Source organism: Cibotium barometz, chromosome 41 (assembly GCF_041138505.1).
Source record: "Cibotium barometz isolate CiBa-2024 chromosome 41, ASM4113850v1, whole genome shotgun sequence".
Lineage (NCBI taxonomy): Eukaryota > Viridiplantae > Streptophyta > Polypodiopsida > Cyatheales > Cibotiaceae > Cibotium > Cibotium barometz.
Genome location: NC_141086.1, coordinates 33,236,198 through 33,251,120, shown reverse-complemented (window position 1 = coordinate 33,251,120; position 14,923 = coordinate 33,236,198). Strand labels below are relative to the sequence as shown.

Genomic DNA, 14,923 nt, shown 5'->3' with positions numbered 1-14,923 from the left:
GGCCACGATTCTATTTGGGTTGTGGTAGATCGCTTGACAAAAATGGCTAGATTTTTACCGACCCGGAAGAATATTACAGCTACGCAATTAGCTCGGCAGTTTATCGAGCAATTGTTTAGACTGTACGGGTTACCGCAGGACATAGTCAGTGATAGGGACTCTAAGTTTACGAGTGACTTTTGGAAACTTGTTTTCGAGAAGTTGGAAACAACTTTGAATTTGAGTTCCTCCGATCATCCTCAATCTGATGGCCAGACTGAAAGAGTGAATCAGATTTTGGAGGATATGCTTCGAGCATATGTATCCAAAAGACAAAGTTCATGGGAGGATTATCTTCCTATGTTAGAATTTGCATATAACAGTACTAAGCATACGAGTACAGGGTTTAGTCCTTTCATGCTTATGTACGGTTTTCAACCAAGATCACCTATTACAGTAGGATTTTCAGGACTTCAGCATGATGCAGCACGTAATTTTTTGCAAGATATGCAGGAAATGTTACAAGTTGCGAAGGAATCTATTAGAAGTGCTCAAGACCGAGACAGGTTTTATTCTAATAGACATCGTTCACCTAGAGAGTTCTCTGAAGGAACGATGGTGTATTTGCGAGTTCCGAAAGATTCCGAGACTTTACGGACAGGTAGATCTCCGAAATTATCCCCTAGATACTGTGGACCATTTCGTGTTACACGACGGATTGGTTCAGTTGCATATGAATTGGATTTGCCTTCTCATGTGAAAGTTCATCCTGTATTTCATGTCAGTAGACTTAAGGAAGTACTGGGTGGAGCAGATCAGTTAGTTACTCCTCAAGAAATTATAGATGTCCAGGACATGACATTTGTTCCGCACGAACCTGAAAAGATTCTTGGCTTTCGTGAACGAAGATTGCGTCATACACTTATCACGGAATACAAGATCAAGTGGAAGGATCGTATTGAGGAGGACGCTACATGGGAGACATTGACTTCTCTTCACAGAGATTACCCTGGCTTTTTAGTGAGCTCAGGAGTGAGCTCTTAGAGGAAGGGGAGTATGTCATGTGCACAGTGGGTATCTACCGTGTGCTATACGCATGCAAGACTAGTTTCGAGGCTTGGGGAAGCTTGGAACTAGGCAGGCTGATTGACGAGCTGAGTTAGGGATATACTAACGGGCGGGCACCCAAGTATGGACGGGCGGGCGGCCAAGTGTGGACGCCCGATGACCGGCCAAGAGCCTATAAAAGGGTGGCCAAGGTTAGTTATTGGATTATATAGAGTCTCGCGAGTTTGTGAGAGCTCTATGGTCTTGGAGCCTGGATCTAGTGCAGACGTGCACCTGCTTTATGCAGCCGAGGCCGGCAGCAATCTCGAGGTCCGCGAGGGCAGCTTCGTGGCGGTATGGGACATCACGAGGAGGAGATTGGTCGGTACGTCATCCTAGTTAGCTCAGCTCGTGGCTCGGTGGGGACAGCCAAGATTGTGGGCTTGCCCACGGCTATCATGGTTGGGAGGTGAGTCAGGCCTGCACCCCCTTTGTTGTTTGTTGTTCGTTTGTTTGCAGGATTCGAGTTTCGAACCAAGATCGATCACGAGGGAAGATCCGTGGGGATTTGACAGAAAGAGACTTGCAAAGGAGAAGAAAAAGGAAAGCGGCATGGCTCTAGATTCTTCTTCATCACCTGCAGGGAAAGATGATGCATCAAAAAATCTTGCGCAAGATGAGTGGACTTTCATTACTGGCAGTTATGATGCATCATTGGAGCATATGTCTCTCAATGTCAATGAAAGACACGACACATGGTACTGACAGTGGTGCTTCTAAACACATTACTTCACGGAGGGATTTGTTTAAGAAGCTTATGGCTGCCCCTGAAGGCAAGCAGATAACTTGTGCAAACAATTCTTCTCATCCAATTTAGGGTGTTGGTGAGGTGATCCTCACAACAGCAGATGGTACAAACTTATGTCTTCCAAATGTATTGTATGTGCCAGGGATTAAGAAAAACTTATTGTCCGTCTCCTCTTTTGCTAAAAGAGGATATGCAATCAACTTTAAGGACAACAGATGCACAGTGAAAGACCGTGAAAGTGGCTATGCATTGGTCACTTCCAACACATTGTACCATGGGTTATATCAGCTTGAAAGGTTTGACAGGAGAGAGCATGATGCTCATGTGGTTACCACTCTTACACCTGCCATGCATGAGGCAGAATTGTGGCATGCCAAGTTTGGGCATGTGAATTATGGCAGTTTGATGCTATTGCAAAGACATAAAATGGTACAGGATATGCCTCATGTAGAGCTGTCACCAAAACATGTATGCGAAGGGTGCATATTGGGTAAGATGCACAGAAATGCATTCCCAAAAGATGGATCAACAAGGGCTGTCCGGAAATTACAGCTTGTGCACAATGATGTGTGTGGTCCTATGCGGACACCATCTTTTGGTGTTGAGGCTAGTGGGGCAATGTCTAAGAAATCACAAGTATTTCAGAGTGTTGCAAGTAGAGACAAACAAAGGGAAGAATGGATCTATAAACAACAAAAAGACTCGGATAGGACGTCATTGGACCACAACCTTGGCTTCGTGAACATGCGATCTTTTCCTTTCAAGCCCCTGCCTATTGGAGAGCCTCCAGACATCTCACTAAGTCCCAATTGTCTTACAAATTTGGTGCCAAGTATTCAAAAGCATGTACAGCAGTTTTGTACTTGATGTATAACCCAGAGGGAGGGAGGGAGGGAGGGAGAGAGGGAGGGAGGGGGAGGGCAAGAAATTCTTTTTTTCTGGCATTAAACAAGGAATAAGAAAGCCTTGTGACTTACTGAGGAGAATTAATTTATGGCACTAAAATAATGATTCAAACTTTTGAGGAAAAGATAAATTGCAACTTACCGGACTCTTGCAAGTAACGGAAGACAAGGAAGTTGAGTTCTGTTGAAGTAAGGCTGGCCATGTGGATGCTAACCGTGCTTTCTCTGATGCCAAATTATCGCCGGATCTTGATTACTATCTGGCAACGAGCTGCCCAAATAAAATATAATGAAATTAAAACGCACCCATTTGCAAATAAAATTCACACCAGAAAAAAAAAACGCAGCATAAAAGCAGGAAAAGAGAATTACAAAATCGTTACTCACCATTGAAGGAAGCGGTTCTGCAGTTTGCACGATACTTTTTGCTATCACGGAAATGGTAAAGTTTGACCTGCAAAAGAATTAGGGTTTGCAGGAGCAGATTAAGGTATTTAAGAAGAGTATTCTGCAGGAGACCAGACCTAGGATTTCCGAGATGAGTGTTTTTGAGCAGAAAAATGGAAGAAGAAAAAAATACTCGATACTCACCATTGAATTTTGCAGTTATACTGCAGAGCAGATTAGGGTATTTTGGAAGGGAGAAGAATTCGGTTTTCTGCAGGAGAACTAAGGTTTCCGGTAGGAGGAGATGTGGATAGCAGTTTTCGCAGAAAAGGTAACGTTTAAAGAGAGTTAGGGTTTACTGCAGAGCAGATTAGGCACAAAAGAACAGTTAGGATTTCTGCAGGAGACCTAGGGTTTCCGGTAGAGGGAGATGAGCCAGTTTTGTTTTTGTTTTAAATAGTTGCGCACACACCCTTCTTTTCGTTTTGTCGGACCGGTCGGTAAAGGACCAAAAAATTTATATTCCGGCCTTTACATACACATGCATGCAGCATGATCATGACGATGATTATGATGATGATGATGATGATGGTAGTAGTGATGATTGTGGCGGTGCTCGTGATGGGACGTATTTTTCGTTATGTTTTTTTTTTGAACTGCCAGCAAAGGGTTTTTTTTTTGGCTCATCACGCCATTCATGATGTGCAGGGGTGGGGGTTTGGGAAATCAATTCGAAGTCACATTTGGCGTGGTAGAGAGAGAGAAAGAAAGAAAGAAGAAAGAAAGTTATATTAACGTCCACGAGAGGCCAAATCCAACCGATCAGGTACATCCATTTACATTCCACTCAGGGTATCGATGCCAAAGAGGCATAAAACTGAAAAAAAAAATAACTCAAAATGAACTCTTAAGACTTTTAAGAGTTTAAATTACAATGGGTTCTATTGCATCTAGTTCGAAATTGCGGTTCAAAATAAAAATAGCTATATTTCATCCATGGATGGATTTGCTCTTGAGGGGGGTGGGGTACGGAATTCTTTAATGATTGCTTGTCCTCCTCTGTATATTGCCCATTTGCCATTCTTTCTTGCTTCTTTAACTTTATTCAGCTCTGCCGATCTGTTCTTGAGTTATAGCGAGGTGAGTTCATCAGCTATCGATACCTTTGTCCCTTGGAGAGACCTTGTTTGCTTCATCACTGCTATTTTCTCATTGTTGTCCATATAGGAGACTTTTGCCTGTGTACCCTTTACTATAATAGAGATAGGGTCTCCTAAGTCCACGAAGGGGACTACTTTGCTCAGTTGTGCTGTAAGTACATCTGTATCTAATATTATGTAGTCTTCTCGAAGCTCTTGGGCTATGTCTGCCCTATCCCAGCCTTGAGGAAGACCACCAACTCTGATTAATGTCGATAGAATGCAACACGAGGGCATATATGACCAACAAGGGTAGAGAGAAGTAACACTCTTAACACTGGGCTATTGTCACCACCCCTATTGTTCATGCTCGTCTCTGAGAGATGACGACGAACAAACACTTGTGCCAACATCCAAACCTCTGACTTCAATTTAGAAAAGGATAATGTTGTTTTTTGAACTTGCAATTTATCCTATAAAAGTGGATGGATGGACTATGGGTGTTGCACATTGTTCCATAACTGCAAGCATTAATGTGTAAACTTATTTTCCATAAAGCTCCCTCATACACAAGTATAAATTTAAAAATGTGGTTGTCGCACTATCGAAAAGAGTTATAAACCTTGTCCAAATGGATTAAGGCGGACATCTTTATTACAAATCACAAATGCCAGTCTTGCAAGGCATTATCCACCCTCGATATAGATTTGCATTAGATGACGCCACATATGTGGGGCATAAAGATGGAATGCATGGTTGGCATACCCTCCTAGTGGTTTAAGGCTCATTATCCACCCTCGATGTAGATTTGCATTAGAGACATATGTGGGACATAAAGCTGGAATGCATGGTTGTCGACCCTCCTCCCCAATATTTAAAAACTAATAATAGATAAACAAATTTTATTGCACATAATGTGCCATCAACCATGCAAATTGCTTTAGCTACTTCCTCAAATCATTCATTGTTCACTATATCAAATGTACACACCTTTAGAATGCCCCTTGGGGTGTTGAGATTGTTCCATTATGCAACAAAGTAAAAATTTCTAATGCACCTTGACTTCGTTTCATTGTCCCTTGATTATATGGGGTGTTATGCTTGGTTGACATCAAAACTCTATGTCCCTCTCACAAGAGAATGTTGGTTAATTCGCCCCTTGTAGCATTGAGTGTCCCACTAAGCAACCCAATGAGTGGACCTTATTGCTTTAATGTGTGTGAGTGTAGAGAAAATCTTATAATGCATTTTAAAAAAATACATTATATGTAATATCCAATTTCACGAATATGCCTTTGTTTTATCACTTATTGTCAAATCAACCCTTATCTTTCTAAACAAAGAGTTCAATAGTAATGTGAATGCATGGTTTATTTGGGCTTACTAATTTCCTTGGCCACTAAAATTTCATTTGAAAGCTGCAAGTTTGAACAACTCCAAATCTCAAATTGTTACTTTTTCAAGAAAACTATAAGAATTGAATTCAAACAAGTTAAATTGAAGACTATAACCAAAGCTAGATAAGCTTTTCATAACAAAGCCATGTATTAGTTGACCCTTTTTGTTAGCTTTTTGAAATTTAAAGTTTGGCTACAACAAAAGCATGCCAAAAGAGGAGACCCATAATGATATGGTTGCACAATACATAAAATATTAAGAGTTGAAAGATGTAAAAACACAAGGTAGAAAATCATTTAGTACACAAAGAAAACTATATTCCCTACACACTAAACCTCATGCACATGAAGTGAGAAGCCATAAACAAAAATCTCATGCAAATATGTAGCAATTACTACCATGCATAGTGGTTGTGATATCTCTTTTCATCCCCAATATTCTCTTTTAGCTATTTAATGGCATTGGCATAGAGTTCAACGACCATGCTACCCTATGAAAAGGTCAAAATTGCAAAAGTTTAATTCCCAAAATACATCTATAAGTGCAATTAATAAAATTAGAATATGCTTGCAAAAGATAGCCATGTGAGAACATGCTTGCTAAGTTATGTAAAGATCGTCCATGAAGATCTCTAAAAACTCCTAGGAAATCCTTGTATGCTGCTGCACAAACATAGCTAGTGTGTTCGTTAAACCAAACAGTATCTCTAGTAAATCCTTGTACACTAGTGCACATAAGTTTATGAAACATAGCTGGCACATTGGTTAAACCAAACGGCATTACTTTATACACAAATATTTTCCATTTTGTTTTCTAGCAAACCTCTATAAGCAAACACATCTCTGCATTCCTTGAGAACTGCTACAAGTTCTATCTCCTCCTCTTGGGTTAAGTCATGGCTATCCACACTAATTTGGATTCCTCTCTAGGCAGTGCTAAATCCATTTATTTTGCATCTTCTAGTCCATCATAGGACACTCCTCAATCCTCAAGTTTTTCCCTTTTTGGTGGTGGGACACACACCTTTTGATTTTCTACTTGTAGTTATTAAATCTAGCTATTTAAAGTCCTCTTCTTGATCACACTGGTGATTGGGCTTGAAGGCTCAGACTCCTTCTTGACTCTCCCTTCCTTTATGGACTTGTTTTTCTTCTCCATCCAAACTTGAAAGTCTTTTTGGAGTCCATTAAAACCATATCATAGGGGTAGTCATGGGCTATCATAGGGGCAGTCATGCGCTAGCACTTTAGCTATCTCAGGATCTATCTTCATGACATTTACACTGGGTCTTTTCATTAGATCCTTCCAACTAGAGCATAACTCCTCGGTTGCCTTCAAAGCTTCCACATATTATAAGTACGTTCTTCCCCCTTGAGGATTAGTGAGTCTCTCGCTCTAATTTTTTATGGTTTCTTACCTCTTTTGAGTAGAGCTTCTCTCTTTTTTGAGGAATTCTCTGAAGGGCTTGGTGTTGTGGCAACACTTCTCCTTCCAGCTAGAGCAGAACTCCTCAATTTCCTTCAAGGTTTCCACATATTGTACGTATTGCTCTTCCCCCTTGAGGCTTGGCGGGTCTCTGGCTCTAATTTTTACGGATTTCTTAGCTCTTTTGAGTAGAACTTCTCTCTTTTCGAGCAATTATTTGAGAAGAGCTTGGTGTTTTGGCACTTCTCCTTCGGCGTCTTCACTCTTTATACTATCAAAGGAGTCGCTTAGTGTAATACTTACACTGAAGCCTCTCATTGGTACAACTTTTGGTTCATTCGAAGACATTTTCGTTGCTTTTAGTTCCTCCTTCCATAACGAAACACATGTTTTTGGTTCCTCCATCCTTAGCGAAACAGATGTATCTATTTTTAAAAGCATACAATCCTTGCTGGAATTATGTCCCTATCGAAAGCATACAATCCTTACTAGAATTATATCCCTATCATTCTCATCACAAAACTATGTTCCCATGGGTGTAGGACATACATCCATCGTAGCCAGCAAGTGCATCCAATTTTCCTCCTCTACAGGGTCTAGTAATGCAGCTATGGAAGCTTCATCTCTTCCAACTCACATCTTTTACCACTTTGTCCCACTGAAGTGGTACATATGTATTAAGTTTGAGCAAGCCATAGTATCTAACCCCAAGGCATCACAATAGGCATTCTCACAACTTCTTTGTACTTCACCTTAATGGTATTTCCCTCTTAACGGAGGTAAATGACATCATAACCCCAATGGTGAATCATCGGCAATTGGCACATGAATGGTCTTCTCTGAAATCAAATCGTAATGAACCTTCAACAACACCAACTGTATCTGAGTAGTTCAGGCCACTTGATGTTACATCTATGTCCTTCAAGCTTTCCATAGCAGTTCCTAAATTTATGTCCGCTAGCTTGAGGACTATTTTGGCTCTTTTAAGGGGCTTTCTTCCACATCTTTGCCACACGTCTTTGGTCACAATGCTCACTGCTGCTCCCCGATCTCAAGGATCGTAGTGGTGGTGGTCATTCATCCCAATTTGATTGGAATGGTGGCATTCATATCATCTCCCTCATAGTACTTCCCAACTACACTAATTGTACATCCTTGAATGTCCACTCGTTGTGGGTTGTCTTTTTTGGCTTGGTCAGTCTCCTTAATTTCTCCATCCAATAGGTTTGAGCTTCTCTTTCATTCATCGATTGACTTCATTCCCACAGCTTTCAACTTGCATGCCAAGTATTTGGCCATGGTTATAGTGATAGGGACTGAAAGGATTTCTCTCAAGGATCTCATTTCTTCCTTTAGTGCAAGCCTTAGAGATGGCATGCTTCATGACTAATTGACTCATGTCATCCATACCCATGTAAGATGGTGCAGTCGATAATGAACCAAGATTATTTGGCTTACTGAATCTAGAACATCCTCGATCTCAGTATAACCTGGATGGGCTTTTGGGTCCCTTTCCCTTGTCTCATTTTACCACTATGACTTTTTGTCGAGAAACATGGTGCCATGGAGCACAAGGAAAGTATGGAGTGAGTGTGAGAAGCCACATCACCAAGTGAGAATTATCCCACATGCAAGAGAAAAGCTAAGTTATACTCTCCTCATACAAAAAGAGGACATTTCAAGCATTGGAATACAAGCACAACATCTCAAGTCTTTTTATGAGTACAAGTTTCCATCTTGTAACCTAATGGAATTTGAGTCTAATATCAATTAGCACACACTCACGAGTCTCTTTTATTTTTATCCACCTTAGATTAGCAATGGAGTAGTGTTGTGATTAGTGTAGGATTAGTTTATTAGGTAGATGTTATGTCTTTAGGAGAGCTTGATCCATAATTTCAACATGGTATGAGAGCCAAGGTGAGGCTCTCCATTAGCTTGAGTCATTAGGATTAACTTCTTTTCTAGTTAGGGTTTCTAAGGTTGTTTTTCTCCTTTCTCCACATTTAGGGTCTCATTAGTGTGAGAGAAGGAGATCTTGTTTGAGAGGCCAACAAGGCAAAGTTTTTGTAAGGCAAATAAAGAAGAAGCGGTCTCATCTCAGTGTTGAGTAGCTAGGTGTTCGTCATTCAAACAACACAGTGAGCAAATTGTATAGAGAGAGGTTGAGGACAAGAAGCTGCATCGACAGCCACATAATAGCACCGCTTTGGCTTGATTCAATCAAGAGCTACATCAGACATGGGCAGAATAGTAGCTTGGCAGCATAAGCAAAGCAACCCAATGCATAGTAGAACACATAAGGTAGAGCGAGCATTGAAGAAGTTGCCATCACATAGACACTATAGCAAAGAGTGAAAGAGAGAGCGCAAGACCAAAAGAAACGACTCCGCAATAGTTCTCAACATGAAGCTTCACGAACGTTGTGCCATTCTTTATCTCATCCATGTGGCCATACCACCAAGCAGAGCAACCAAACAAGGCCACGTGCTACAACACCATCATCTCACCACTCGCGCTTCTTGGCCTCAACTCTTCAGGCTCTTGCTGTAGGGGCCACAGAGATTTTAGCTCCGAGATAAGCATAAGGTGCTGGAACCAGCCAAGAAAGAAGACTTGCATAGAGAAGAATCCCAAGAGCTCTCTGTGGCTACGAGATCAATGCCGTATGTTTGACCATAAGCAGTTGCAGTGGAAGTTGCAGCCGATGTTCTTGGCAAGGCACAAGCTGGGTAGCCATGTAGCAGTAGTAGCTAGAGGAACAACATGCGACCGCTAGCACAAGGCACTTTTGTTCATTCTCTATATAGTAAAAAAAACCATTCACTATATAATTTCCTAGATATAAATGAGCATATCTAGGAAAAGTGCAAACTAGAGAAAATGAAACACTTTCCTAGATAGCTAACTAGGAAATACAATGCATGGATTTTTCTATATAGGAAAATTTATCTATATAGTAAAAATTTCCTATATAACAAATTTTCCTACAAAGGAAAAAATCTCCTATGTAGGAAGATTTTCTCTATATAGAAAAATTTGCTTACATAGGAAAAATTTTCCTATATATGTAAATTTATCTATGTAGAGAAATCCATGCATTGTATTTTCTAGGTAGCCTATCTAGGAAATTGTTACATTTTTCCTAGTTTGCACTTTTCCTAGATATCCTTATTTGTATCTAGGAAATTATATAGTTAATCCATTGTATCTCTATATATAGAATGCTTAGTAGCTTATCCTCTAGATAGTTCTATAAATCGTGTTAATATACTACTTATTACAACATAATAGATTAAGTAGTTCTATAAAGCATCATAAAATATAAATCTCTTTATTTATCAAAGATTAAGCAAAAAATTCTTGCATATTTAAAAAGAGGGCCAAAAGTAGTCAACGTACATCATGTTCAAAATAAATAGTACTTCAAGATTATCTAAATGTCATGGGATTATGTCTACATCTTCTAAACTAATAGGTGTGGATTGTGCATTGAATTTGACTTTCTTATTGGCAATAAGCCAATGCACAATGTCACAAATCATAATGTCACTCCCAGGCCTTTTCGTATCCTTTGAGTAGTTTTTGAAACTAATATTCTCCTTCTTTAGATTGACATATGTACTCTTGAGAGAAAAGTACATGTCTTGGATTGTATGCACTCTCATGTACTTTAATAAGATTGTCTCCATATCCTCCTTTGGAATGTGGCTCACCTACATTCATGACAATAAAATATATAAAATTTTAAAGCATATTCAATTTACCTAAATAAAAAGATTCAAAATAATAAACTTATCAATGATAAATTTCTCTAATATAATATCACTTGTTGTAAATTGTTAAAAATAGAAAAATCAAATCCATTACGTTAAAAATAGGAGAATCATAACATTATACATCTATCTAACAATACCTTTAAAATGGTTGTTGGTATAATATTTTCACCCTTTTGGTGACTTCTTTCTTCCAAGTGAGTTTTCATCTTCTCACTTACCTTTGGAACAAGCCAAAAACTAGCATTAATAATCACAAAAGTAAAAAGAGAAAGAGAAAAAAAAATAGGAGTACAAAGAGGTAGTAGAAAACTTTTGTGAGTTTTGCATTACCTTTCTCTTTCTTTGACTTTTTCTTGAAACCTCATTCCTATACTTAGCCAAATTCAACATTGGATCCTACAAATACAACAAAATATTAGAAGAAATATTGACAACTTATCACATATACAAAGAAAAATATTGACAACTTATCACAAATACAACAAAATATTAGAAGAAATATTGACAACTTATCACAAATACAACAAAATATTAGAAGAAATATTCGTATACTTAGCCAAATTCAACATTGGATCCTACAAATACAACAAAATATTAGAAGAAATATTGACAACTTATCACATATACAAAGAAAAACTCAACCAAACCTTGTCTTCACTTGTCATATATACTCTCGCTTCTTGATTTCTTATGGCTCTCACTCTTTTTGATGTGTCATGATGTAGTAGCTCAGTAAAGGAATAATTATTCTCCTCCATTGTTGTATTGTAAGAATCCTGGTTTATAAGATGTTATCAAAATCACATAGAATTCAAAAAATAGTAGTCTTAAAATCAAATCTTTATGTGGACTAAGAGAATACATGTCATCGGATATACAATCTTGCAACCCTTCAAACCTCTTTGTCCCGAATATAAAGTTATCCATCTATATAGAAGAGCATACGTTTAATACAAAACCAAAAGAAATCCTACTTAGAATAAAATCAATTATATAATACACTTATATTCTCTATAGGTTGATCATTTTTTATCGCATCAATGTAAGGAGAGCTAGCTTGAATCTCAAAGTTTGTCTATAAAGTTCACATTAGTAACAAAATCTTTTAAACAAAACGTTCAAAACATGTAACATTGCATAAGTTACTATGCATGATTCAAAGAAAAAACCATTATACATTCTCCTTATGATACATCTTTCTAGCTCTTACCTCTTCATAAGAATGATTATATGCTTGAAGATTGAGTGTTGGCTTTAAGACCATGACATGTAAAATAACATAAAGTTAAAACTAGAACCACATAAATATATAATATAAACATACCCATGTAAAAAAGCTGCTTACATAGAAAAAGAAAATATCAAGTTTAGTTCTTTTACCTCTTCATTAGAATTAATATTTCCTCGAGGAGTCAATGCAAGCTCCAAGACCTATGAATTTAGACCAAATAAAAAAAGTGATGAACTATGTATTAAGCTTCTTAAATCATATATATATATATATATATATATATATATATATATATATATATATATATATATATAATACACACACACACACACACACATAGAGTTGAAGCATACAATTTATGGTGGTTAAAAAAACTATAAAATATACTTACATGAAGTGATGAACTAGCATCCATGTCATTGCTTGCTTCATCTATGGATTGAGTCATCCCTTGTGCTTTTAATGTATCCTTCTATCAAACACAAAATGTCAAATGCATTAGATTAGTTTTAAAATTATCAATCCAATTATTAGTTTCTAAAAGAACATTCATAAGCATAAACATTAACACTTACATTGTCCTTGATACTCTTCTTCTTATTGTACTTTCTATTTGCTTATCTACCTGAGACCCACCATCTATAGATATCTTCCTCCAACCAAACATATTAAGCTCCAATGAACTTTAGAGTTGCAATCTCTTGATGATGCTCACAAATAATTCTCTTGATCTTTTCTTGTGCCTCTTTGTTATGGCGAAGATCTTTAGGAGTCTCAACTCCATTAAACCACCTTCGTACAAGGCGGTAGTTGCCAAGCAAAATGGCATGTTGATCCTTGAAGCATTTCTCTAATAATTCTTTCCCATAGAGCTTGTTTTGGTCTCTACTCACCAATCTAGGTGCTCGAAACACCTCATCATATGTAGGTGTAGGACTAACACCTACTAAGACTTGTTGGCCAAGAGCGTGTGAAAAAGGAGGTTCCTTATCTTTAATCTCCCCATTGCCTGCATAACCATGTGACATAGAAAACAATTTGCATAACATGCATAAACCAATTACAAACACACTAGTATATCTTTATATATAAAAGATTACAACATTTAAGATCGTTAAAACGTGTGTACCTTCCTTTGAGGTTGGAGAACTTTGAATATCCTTTATGATTGTGCTCATGAGACCCAAGAAATTTTTATCTTCACACATCATTTTCTTTAGCATGGCTTGCATGTCCACATTCGTAGTTGCCATCTCCAACCTACATAAATTCAATCCAAGGAGAACATATTACATGCAAGCACATCAATAGAAAACTGTAAGGAATAAAATGACATAAGATAAAAAACACTCATTGTACATTGAAACATACCAACGATTCATAGGGTTGCTTAAGTTCCAAAAGTACCATTGATGAGAAACTGAGCTACGATTGCCATATGATTGGAACTACCTTTGCTTCTCCCTCTATTATCATGCTCCTTATTTTGATAACTTTCCATTTATCATTAATAGATACACATAACCACCAACCCTTCCAATCATTGTCCTCCATTTCTACCTTCCATCTCTTTTCTTGATTATGAATCATTTTTAACCATGCTACTTTCACTTGTTTTGTTGTGTAACTCACTACTCTAATAACTGCATATTTTAGATCAGTTGAGGAGCATAATACATCAAAATTTGGCTTCAACTGAACAATATCATTCACCTCTAGCCAAGGTGGAATGCATCCAACAACACAGCCTGGCTGAATCAAGCGTGTTCTCAATCTTAGGTCTTTTATCTCATATGCGATGATTTTTTTGCCATGTTGAAAGGGAATAAACTTATGAAGTAAAGAACTAATAGGCCTTATGCAATCCCATGTGTATGGCAAATACACACTCATGCAAGTGGTATAATCAACATCTAACCTTTCAAATCCTTTCTCAACCAACCACAAATACATTGCCTGTAGTAGTTGGCTCCAAAAAGTAGCCTTAACTCACCATTACACTAAAATGAGAAAAGAGATGTTATGCATGCTTTGCAATATCCCACCATGGAGACTAATGTTACATCTTCATCACATTTCACCACAACTTGATCCCCAATATTATAGACCTCTCCCTTAAATAGGACTTTCTTATATTCTGTTACTCTCTCAATCCCCCAGTTTAAATACTGCTCAGCATACCTTCTTTCTTCAACGGTTGCATCCCTGTATTTTAGCTTCTTCCCTGCAATGACAATACCTTTTTCATGAATTGCTCTTTGGCATCCACTTGGTATGGCATTCATAGTAGATAAGGTCCATAATTCTTTGGCCTTTACAATGGATGATACATGCATAATACCCAATGCATGCCACTCATCAGGACATTCATAATAGCCATCTTTATCTACTAAGTATCCATCTGGAGTAGAAAGAGCTTGATGAAACTCTCTGAACATTCTTTGGTGAGGCAAAAGTCTATCAACATCTTTTTGAATATACATAAATACCCATGTAAACAATCTTCTTCGGTGATAGTTTGCATAAGAGATTTCATTGTCCTTGTTGTTGGTTTTGATGTTTGCATAGATTGAGACCTTACGCTCATATATATAACACCAAAATCCATCATGGTTACCATGACGTAAAATATCATCCAACAATTTTTTGGAACCTATATCCATGAAGTGTAAGTCAATTCCATGTATGAAGAGACTTTCCAACTCATCCATCAAAGGTTTCATAAAAACATGGAAAAGTTTGCTCGAGCTTCCAACAACTTTCTTGCAACAACTGAATGGAATAAATAACACAGGTATCACTCCAATCAAAGATTTCTTCCCACA

The 14,923-nt window shown here is 37.9% G+C and overlaps 1 protein-coding gene across 1 annotated transcript in view; it reads right to left on the bottom strand.

Moving 5' to 3' along the window:
- The window catches only part of HOS15 (WD-40 repeat family protein), a 68,031-nt gene extending 64,392 nt beyond the window's left edge, over positions 1–3,639 (bottom strand). Inside the window, exons 1-3 of the mRNA XM_086780222.1 lie at positions 3,331–3,639; positions 3,127–3,193; positions 2,882–3,010 (exon numbers count right to left, since the gene is read on the bottom strand). Coding sequence (XP_086636348.1) covers positions 2,882–2,942 — 61 coding nt within the window. The 5' untranslated portion in view covers positions 2,943–3,010; positions 3,127–3,193; positions 3,331–3,639. The remainder of the gene's footprint in view (positions 1–2,881; positions 3,011–3,126; positions 3,194–3,330) is intronic.
- Positions 3,640–14,923: the final 11,284 nt, after the last annotated feature.